At 33.3% G+C, this 11373-nt stretch overlaps 1 protein-coding gene across 1 annotated transcript; it reads right to left on the bottom strand.

Annotated features, from left to right (window-relative positions):
- Positions 1 to 246: 246 nt before the first annotated feature.
- Positions 247 to 9963, bottom strand: LOC118195705 (uncharacterized). The gene has a single exon (XM_085826721.1). The coding sequence runs from the start codon at positions 9657 to 9659 to the stop codon at positions 8751 to 8753; it is 909 nt and encodes a 302-aa protein (XP_085682847.1). The 5' UTR covers positions 9660 to 9963; the 3' UTR covers positions 247 to 8750.
- Positions 9964 to 11373: the final 1410 nt, after the last annotated feature.

Consider the following 11373-nt stretch of genomic DNA (forward strand, 5'->3'; position numbering starts at 1 on the left):
TAAAATTGCTCTTACAGTCTGCAAAAAATAATAAACCAGATCCAATTCGAAGATTAAGGAACTACGCAATCATCAACATTAACTGAAATAGATAATTAGATAATTACGTAAAACATACATTACGCATAGTCGAAATTAGAAAATTGCAACCAGAAAACTATTTGATGTGTATTCGTGATATTTATAATGACGAGGAATTTGATTTAAATCATATCAAAGACGGAGTACATCGAGATGAAATACTACATTTAGTAAGGAATTATAAGGCGAACAAAATAAAAACATCTGCCCTGAAGATAAGGATAGTGCTGACAGATCAACTTCCAGTTCATTGCGTGCCACATCGCCCCCCCCCCCCCGCAGAGCACAGTGAAATTGATAAACATATTTCGGAATGATTAGAGAATCAAAGGATGTGCCTTTATCCATTTTTTTTCAGGAATTCTACTTTTTGTTTGATGGACATCGAAACATGCTTTTGCTTTGTAGATCCTTTGGTAGCTCCAGAATCGGAAATTCTTTTTGACATAATCGAAATTTCAAGCTTACTTTTATAAAATTGCTCTCACAGTCAGCAAAAAATAATAAGCCGGATCCAATCAGAAGATTACGTTAACAACGCAATCTGCAACACTAACTGAAATAGATAATTTTAGCTTAGATTATTTTAGATGTTTTTCTAAGTGAAAATAGGTTGATGTGTATATGGACACCAAGTTTGTGAAATTGTTTTTGTCTTGTCATTTTGGTTTTGTGTAGCGATGATTTTTACACAAGCCAAAATAACTAGTCAAAGAATTAGACAAATGCGATATCCATGTACCGCCAAATTTTGCCAAGGGTACCCTAAAATATACTATTACCCAGTTATCATATGCATAAATAAGTTTTTATGCAAACTAAGATTTATAAAATTGTTTTGAAATATAGTATATAAAGATAATTAACACCAACCATCATGTAATAAAATCAACATCATATTTATTTATAGTTCTTCCTCCCTTGGCTTGCTTGTTTATGTCTAGTGTGGGAGCAGTGTAAAGGACTTTGTGTAGTAAATAAAGCACTTCAGAATTTGATTATTCTCTGTATATTTCTATGCATATAAATTAGAAGAAAAAATTTCATCCAATGAAATTTATTTGTTGCAGATTAAAATTTAATGGCTTATAGAGAAAATTACTCTCACAACAAAAGATTAAAATTAAATAATTTTTCTGTAAAAAAAGTAAATATGAACTTTTATGTAAAAATTGTTAAAGTATCACATTTTGATTTTTAGTGCTTCTAAGTGATTGCTTATTTCTATAGACTGAAAGGGCATAAGTTCTTACATTAAATTTTTTAAATAATATTTCTGAATTAATGTTCTTGTACTTAAAATAAACCACAATTCCACTAAAATATTTATACCCTATACACATCAGATGTGCATTTATTCTGAAAAGTTTTCTTAAAAATGCTGACTATAATTCCTCAGATATTTTTCTTTTCATTAAATATACAATGTATTCAGTGTAATATTAAAATTTTCTGGTAATTCTAGTAATAATATTCTTTATTCGAAACATTGAGGGATTAAATTCATTACTTATCTTATGAAACTGTGTTTTTTATTGTTTCTTACTGATGCTAAATGTCTTTCTAGACTTAAAGCAGAATACAGTACAAAGTCCGAGATCCGGATGTCCAATATCCAATGACCTAAAATCTGAACCTTAAAACCGGGAACAATTTTATTTAATGCCTTACATTTGGTTTTTTCACATATAAAACATGTGGAGAGTCCTGATTCTTAATTTTCCTTCAGAATTAAATACCTCATTATTGAAGAAATAATACTTTAGCATAAATTTGTGTGATCATTAATTTGCCTCCGTAGTTGCATATCTGCTAGGTAGATATGTCAAAATGAAAACATTCTAGATAGAAACATCATTGATTTTAGACCCACTATTTTATATCACTGACGCGAACCTGGCGAATCATTATTTATTATATTTTGCTTTCGTCACTGCTTGTTTATCAACACAGTTAATATTAGTAATTTAATACACAAATTATATGGTAATCCTTTATGTTGACAAATATTACAGATTTAAGTTAAATGCACTAAGAAATGTTGACTAGAAAAAATTTAAGAAACATTTCTTTCCATATGCTAAAAATAGATTTTTTTAATGATACTCATAGGCCGAAAGATTACATATTTGAATTAAGAATAACTGATTAGCTTTTCACATAAACCCAGAACCGGCACCAGAGTGCTCCAACAGGCAATTTAGGGAAGACACGATTTTTGGAATTAGAGCAACAAAATAAAGGGATAAAAATATTTTTGTAATTTTGAAAAAGCAATGGGATCCAAAATTTAGGGTCAGGAAAAATTAGGTACTTAGGAAGGCGATTGGTACCAGAATTTAGGAACCACAGGACATCAGGTAGTAAGATACTTTGCCAGCCCTCGATAAGTCTTAAGTATATGTGGGAATTTATTTCTTCAGGACTCAGCCTTAAGCAGGTGCAAGAAATAGACATAAGTATAATAAATAACTAACACAATTCAGTCTTAATTGTCTCAGTGCACAGTAGAAGGAAGATAAAATTTAGGAGAATAACTTGTTTTTTGTTGCCAATCTCATGCTACATAGCCAATAATGTATAGCCAACATTATTAAACTATGCTAAAATTATACGTCATTGATTCCAAGGAATTTTGATCAATATAGCAGATTGCGCTATTCCTTAACATTCTGATTTGAACCAGCTTAATTATTTTTCACAGGCTGTTTTCATTAGAGGAATTTAATAAAAATTAAAGTTACCACTTTCGATTATGTTGAAAACAGTTTCTAATTCTGAAGCAGCAACAGAATCTAAAAGCGAAAGCATATTTTGATGTGCATTAAATGGATAAACGTAATGCGTCTCGAAATTATATGAGGATTATGGCATTGGAAAGTCGACTGTATATGAGATAAGAAAATAGAATTTTTTATGGATTCTGATACCCCACTTGCAACTTGCAATAAATAACAGAAAAATTATCTGTTATCATGACAAAGAGAAAAATTATCATGACAAAGAGATGACTGCATGACTCAGACAGCACTGCAGCGAGGATGTGCCATTGACGGTTCAAATGCTAATGTCTCAAGTTAAAATATTTCACCAAGAAATGAACTGAAAAAAGGAGGTCACATATTCGAAAGTTAGTTACCCAAATTTTAAAATCGACATGATATAAGGTAATTAAGAATTTCAGGTGAAAAAGCTTGAGCTGATACTGAAACTGCTGAACTATTTGCAGATGAATTCACTGAACTCATATATAGATAAAAGTTATCTCCAGAATAAATTAACATCGCTGCTGAAACTGGTCTTTTCTGGCTACAAGTACTGCAAAATACCTTGGCAACCACTATAGGAAAGGCGCCAACTGGTGTCAAAGATTCCAAAGTGAGACTACCAATTGCGTCTGTGATGTCAAAAACATGTTGTGTTACACATCGTAAAAGCTTGCGGGAACCGCACTCACATTTTCTCATCTGTGTGTGGTCTACTGCAAAATAAAAAATTGTATGCCTTCCATTTACTTTCAATTATGCTCAGCTGTTTCGCTTTATTTTGTTACAGTTTGACATTAAAAAATGCAATATATGGAATTAATCTTGCATTTAAATTAAAATAATGGTTAATCTTTGGATTATAGTAACTTGGTGACCAACCATGCTACAGCAACCTGCTAGTTTTTGTTTGGACGCCATTTTCTTTTCAAGTAAAGGCATTTTTTTTTTTTTTTTACATTCAACATTTTTTTCTAACAATCTGCTAGCCGAATTATGCTTATGCTAGAAATTTTATGGAACAAAAGTGCTTAATCATGGCGAAGATTAGGTGCGAAATTGGGAGAAAGTGCAGAATCGCAAACTGCTTGCCCCGTTTTTAAGAATTGCACATACACTGTATCCATGTACACGTCGACCTATTTTCACTTAAAAAAACATCCCACTATTGCACAAAAATGGCACTGCCCACACTCTTGACTTTATCCATGCACACTGCTCAAGTCCTAGCAGTGGCGTAGCTAATATTCCAGCACCCGGGGACAACTGAAGAATTTGCGCCCCTTTCTGTGTGCCAAAAATGGAAAACATTTCCTTAAAAAATTTCATAGCATCAATTTGGCACCGCCTGGATGCTGCACCCGGACACAGATGTCCCTTCTTGCCCCACCCTAGCTACGCCACTGAGTCCTAGCTACTAACCTTTATAGCCTTACCAAATTGTCGCCAAACTACCTGTTGCCATATTCCAAAGATTAGCCAAAATAGGTTAAATAATATTCTTAAACAGTTATTCATTATTAGAATTATTTTCTTGAATTAGGGTTACAAAAATAATTTTTGGCATCAACAATACATTGATGATATTTTAGAGTCTTGATAATGGAATTGTATCGATAGTATTTACAGTAAATAGCAAAGAAAATTGTCTTAGTACTCATGAAAAATGACTGATGAAATATTTAAAATAAATTGAATGGACCCATGGAAACAATATAAAACAAGTTTAACCAGTTTTGTAAATACTAGGCAATTCTGTTTCTCTTATTTGAGGCTGAATACTTTAGCCCCAAAATTTAAAATACAGTCAAGACTTTAATCTGGACTCGTCGGGACTTTTGCGATTCCAGATTATAGATCATCAATTTAAAACTGGTAAGATGGCATGCAGAAATTATAAAATTAAAAATTTGAGACCGTAATTTATGAAATAAAGAGCAATCATGATCTAAAGGGTATCTAAATTAAAAAAAAAAAAAAAAAAAAGCTTAATATTTGTTTACTTTATTAAACATTTCTTTCAACGTGCGCATGCATAAAGCATACATTAAGCACAGTCAAAATTAGAAAATTGCAACCAGAAAACTATTTGATGTGTATTTGCGATATTCATGAGGATGAGGACTTTGATTTAAATCATATCAAAGATGGAGTACATAGAGATGAAATACTACATTTAGTAAATCTGCAACATTAACTGAAATAGATAATTTTAGCTTAGCTTATACCATCCGTTATACATTAAACGCACATGCATAAAAGTATTATACGCATGTGTTTGCAACATTAACTGAAATAGATAACTAGATAATTTTAACTTAGCTTATACTATCTGTTATACATTAAACGCACATGCATAAAATATTATGCGCATGCGTAAACGCATGCACAGAGTTTGTAGCTTTGAGGTCCGGATTATAGATCATTCTGGATTAAAGACTTTCGACTGTATCAATTTTTCTTTTGTCAATTTTCTCAAAGCAATTAAAGTCATTTTTTCCTTCATAAAACAGGACTCATGTCATGAAAAGAGAGTTCTTTCAAAACAGAAAAAAAAGCTGAAAACAGTTTTTTTGTATACATCTAGCACATTCAACAGAGGCTATCTGCACATCTTTTAGATGGTTTTCGATGTATTTACAGAAATACTTTACCTAAAATTTTGGTGTTTTAAATGTTCCATTTGATAAACTTTAAACCTCACAATCTTTGTACACCCTAATTTCCAAGCCAATAAAGGTTCTTTTCTATATGAAAAGAGGTATTTTATCCCATTCCTTTTGAACAGTTTTCCAGAGAGAATATATGGACCATTTCCTTTTTAAAAGTCCAGAAGAGCAGACAACCATGAATCATACAATGGGAGATTTAGGAGGCATATGAGTGAAGGGTAGAGCTTCCATACCCATTTATTGTTCAATTTTTTTCTAGGAAATTAACAGATTTTTACATGCAGCTGCTTATTTTGTGTTGATGCAATGTAGCTAAAGAGAAGGTATTTCATATCTGAGAATAGGGTACAAAATATGTTCCTGATAATATATAGAGTTGACCTTCACACTTTCCTCCCTCTAATTTCTATTTGCTGTTATATCAAGATCCAGTAAAAATTATAAATCCTTTTGAAAAACTGTCCTTAGATTCTTTGAACATGTTCTAAGATTTTGTTCAAATAATTATTTATCATATACAATTCTGCAGCATGTCCTGCTTTCAGCTATATGTCGTGAAGAAAGAAAATGCACATTGCATTTTTTAACCTTTTTAAGATTCAATTGAGCATTAGTAATTTTATTTACAGATGATATTGAGCATTTTAGTGATTATGCAACCGTTCTTTGATTTGATAATGCGGATTTTCTTTTACCATTAAGGTTCTTAGCTTTGCAACATTCGATACATTCCGTTTTTAACTTGGATATGTGTTTGACAAATTTTCCTCCCTAGAGCCAAAAGGACATTTTTTCCCTTTGTTATTGGCAATATTATTCATTGTTGCATTAGATAACACAAAATCATGGCTTTCACAACATTACTGAATAACTAGATATGAATAACTTTCTTTGGAAAGAGCACGCATTGCTCTTTTTAAAAGCGAAATTTTGCATAAAAACAAAACTGCATACAACAGATAATAATTTATACGGTACTATTCGGTTTCGAGGGCCGTAAAAAATCGCCAAACTATTGTTGATGCCAATGCTGCCAAAAATAATTGCGGCAACCCTAACGCAAGAAAGGAAGTGTAATAGTAAATAACTATCAAGATTGATATTTTAATCTAGATGAAAAGTTAATTTCATATAATACTTTTTTATTATTATAATTTATATGAAAAAGGCTAACATGACTGAATGGAAGCGTAATAGTAAATAACTATTTCAGATCATTATTATCATTTTTATAAAAATTGCTAAACATAACCGAATGGACGCCTGCATCGCTATTTCGCTACCGACTTATTGCTAAAGCATAATTTCATCTCGTTGGTTGTTCAAACGTAATTTTTCTATAATGAATGAAAATATTTGAAAATATTCTCGGTAAAGTGCAGAATCGCTCACTTATTTGTTTGCCGCTTTTTACAAGGGTAAAAACAATTGGATTTTTGTCAATTTTCTTTTACTTTTTAAGTGAAAATAGGTCGATGTGTACATAGATAAAGTCAAAGGTGTGCGCAGTGCCGTTTTTGTGCAATTCTAGAAATTTTTTTTAAGTGAAAATAGGTCGATGTGCACATGGATACCGAGTATGTGCAATTCTTAAAAACGCGTCACAGTGGATGATTCCGCACTTTACCCAAAATTCTATTGCCGACTTTTCGTCATGGGCAATTCCCAAATTGTTAAATCCACAGGATATTATAAAAGGATTTAAAATCAAAAAAAGGATTTAAAAATTAAGCTAGTATTTCAGTGGCGTCTCAAGAAATATAAAACTATATAAACTTACGCAATCTGAAATCAGCGCGTACGCTAGATTTGGCGCGCTGTTAAATGGACGCGTTTTCTAGATTTGGCGATTTTGCGCATACATTTTCGCTGCAATTTTTTACGGTCCTCAAAACGGAATAGTACCATTTATACTTTCAAAAATATTGCAGTTTAAAAAAAATTTTCAAGCAAGCAATTTTTTTTAATAGCAATGCAAGGTTGTCTAAAAAATGTGCAAACAGCCTTAGCATATATGCTTCTTTCAGAATATATTTTAACTCCTTCATACCTTATCTAGTAATGTATTGAGAGAGAAAAGTTTTATTCCTCTATATAGTTAAGCACGTTTCTTAAAATTCTTTATGTGCCCAAATGGTTTGTTATATTCTTGAATTGTTACATGCATAGTACGAATCTATGTATCAGAACTCATGATTTGTTATATACAGTCAAAGGTCGTTAATCCAGACTCGTCGGTACTTTGGCGATTCCGGATTATAGATCATCAGTTTAAATCTGGTAAGATGGCATGCAGAAATTATAAAATTAAAAATATGAAAATAATTTATGAAATAAAGGACAATTATGATCTAAAGGGTATCAAAATTTACAAAAAAAGCTTAATATTTATTTACTTTATTAAACGTTTCTTTCAATGTAAGTTAAGTTGCTTTGTTTTTTATGTGATAATACATTCTCTTTAATTCTATAAACAGACATAATTTCTTGTTCAGTTACAAAGTTTCCCTGTTCAAGTCCTATATTTGCTGTGTCGAGAATACTGACTAATTTGTCAATCGAAATTTTTTCGTTTTCAATAACCTCTGTCACTTTCTTCGCTATCGGAAGCGAATTATAATGACGAGGGACTTGATTTAAATCATATCAAAGACGGAGTACATCGAGATGAAATACTACATTTAGTAAGGAATTATAAGCCAAATAAAATAAAAACATCTGCCCTGAAGATAAGGATAGTGCTCACAGATCAACTTCCAATTCATTGCACGCCACGACATTCCCCCTCCTCCCCCGCCGCCGCAGAGCAGCGTGAAATTGATAAAACGGATTTCGGAATGGTAAGAGAAACAAAGGATATGCTTTATCCAATTTTTGCAGCAATTCCACTTTTTGTTTGATGGACATTGAGACATACTTTCACTTTGTAGATCTTTTGAAATTCTATTTGACATAATCGAAAGTTCAAGCTTACTTTTATAAAATTGCTCTAACAGTCTGGAAAAAATAATAAGCCGGATCTAATTCAAAGATTAAGGAACAACGCAATCTGCAACATTATCTGAAATAGATAATTAGATAATTTTAGTTTCGCTTATACCGTCCGTTATACATTAAACGCATATGCGTAAACATATTATGCGCAGGCGTAAAAGTATTACGCGCATGCATGGATGCATTATGCGATGACGCATGCGCAGAAAGTTTCTAGCTTTGAGGTCCAGATTATAGATCATTCCGGATTAACGACTTTTGACTGTACTAATCTTACTATCAGAACTCGATGATTTTTTACTTGAATAGTATGAATATGCTTGCGTAAATTACATTTACTTCTCCGCATGTGAATACGCCGATGGTTGTTTAAATTAACTTCTTCACTAAAAGACATTTTACATACTTCACAGACATGAGGTTTCTCTCCTGTATGAATAAGCTGATGCATGTTTAAACTGGATTTATGACGATATGACTCCTTACATATTTCACAAACATGAGGTTTCTCTCCTGTGTGAGTAAGCCGATGCGACTTTAAACCTTGTTTATGACGAAATGACTTCTTACATATTTCACACACATGAGGTTTCTCTCCTGAGTGAATAAGCCGATGCATGTTTAAAGCGTGTTTATGACGAAATGACTCCTTACATATTTCACACACATGAGGTTTCTCTCCTGTATGAATAATCATATGATTGTATAAAATACCCTTTTGACTAAATGTCTTCTCACAGATTTCACACTTGTGAGGCTTTTCTCCTGTGTGAATAAGCACATGCATGCTTAAATGGCCCTTACTTCTAAATGATTTCTTACATACATCACACACATAAGGTTTCTCTTCTGTGTGAATACGCACATGCTGCATTAAATTACACTTGTGATTAAATGATTTCATACACAATTCACACACATAAGGTTTCTCGCCTGTGTGGGTAAGCATATGCTGCTGTAAATTCCAACTGCGACTGTATGACTTTTTACATACTTCACACACATATGGTTTCTCTCCTGTGTGGGTAAGTATATGCTTGTTTAAATGGTTCTTACTTCTAAATGGCTTCTTACATACTTCACACACGTAAGTTTTCTCTCCAGCGTGAGTAAGTATATGCTTGTTTAAGTGAGTGACTTGCATCATAATTTTATAACAGTCATTAGCACATAAAATTATACCTGCATTAACGCAGTGTAAAATCAGTTTCAACGAAATCAAATTTTATCGCTTGGATTATTAACAGTTTCGTTCATTGCTCTTGGGCGTAAGTCTGCTCGTCGAAAGTGCTGTTGCCAATACCCGTGATTAAAAGTTACGGTGTGCCTATGGTTCCAATCCAATCTTTTACTTTCGCAAACAGTTTCGCTTGACTTTACATTACTATACTAGGAGTATAATAGGAGTATAATATTACTAGGAGTATAATAGGAGTATTAATCCGGTCGATTAGTGAATAAAAATCAGCGGTGTATACACTCCTCACCCGAGGGCGAAAAATAACAAAGACATGGGAGTTTTGCAATTAAGTCAAAACGAAGCTAAGATGTTGCGTTAAAGTTCATGAAGAGCTAAAACTTCAAAAAATACGTCGGAGGATAGAACCCGTGACGTCAGATTTTGGCAATTTATCAGGTCTTGGAGAAATTGCGTGGATAGCGCATGCGCAGAGCTGAACGAACTATCGTGATGATATGTCAAAGAAAGTCTATGTACATATTCTATAATTCATATTCTTTGGATATGTCGTATTTTCTATCGTGATACTTGATCGCTGATATTTCGTAATATGTAATTGTGTATGTGTCAAACATAATTACTGAAGCAGCAAACTTCATATGTGATTAGTGGGTGGTATTAAATACAGAAAAATGGCGTTTTCCAACAGAGTGTACTTATGGTGCTTTTTTTTTTATGGTGTCGAGCTATTGGCAGTTACTAGCACTGCATATGGTTAACGTGGTCAACTGTAATGCGACCGTTTAATATTTAAGTATATACGCGGGGTGGAAACTCCTTCAGCTGAGCATGAGCTCATATGATATGATAGTAATGTAGTGCAGCAACCATGCAACGAACTTTTAAATTAAATATTAACTGTTTGTGTTTTGATGTATAGCAGTGCTGCAACTAAACTCTGTACTTTTCTCTCAAGTGAAGTGAACTGATTTCTTGTTGTTAGAGTTTTCCTCATGCGTGTGCAACTCGGATGCTGGAAAGCGAGGAAGAAAGACGTGTTTTTCTACTCTCTCCTAGCTTTAGTACCGCACCCACTCCTCCACCGTACAGCCAGCGCGGGAGCGTCGGCCAACGATCTGGGCGAACTCAACGGTCGCCGATTTTTGCTTATCTCACTGCTGCCTTTCTCCTATAAGGATTTATACGTTGCTTAACTTAACCCAAGTTTCATTTTTAGATTGAAGTCAGGAACCTTAAGCGGCTCCAGCTACTGCATCTGTCTCGGGGTTCTCTCGGCTGAGAGTTAACCTCGCCCAGGGCAGAAGCCAGCGATTCATTTCTAATATCTCGTCCACTGATAGACATTTTAGTTCGAAATACCGAAATGAATATAGACAATACACAAGGAAACGGATCGATGATGACTAATGATACCAATGAAACTTCCCAGAATACTGATACCAATGATGGAGAACTCCACCCAGCACGGTTTTTGAATCAGGAAATCTTCAACCTATTTAGCAATAAAATTACACTTTCCGCTGACACAGAAACAACCCGCATAGTCGTACAAGATAATCAAGAAGCTATCCATAAAAACCACCCCACATGAATCTCCTGCTTTAATTAAAGAAATCAATTACCTGTTCACCAAAACAATAAATCAACTACGAATGCAAGA

The sequence above is a fragment of the Stegodyphus dumicola genome, chromosome 11, assembly GCF_044657685.1.
Source record: "Stegodyphus dumicola isolate Sdum_Otavi_A_Nest chromosome 11, ASM4465768v1".
Lineage (NCBI taxonomy): Eukaryota > Metazoa > Arthropoda > Arachnida > Araneae > Eresidae > Stegodyphus > Stegodyphus dumicola.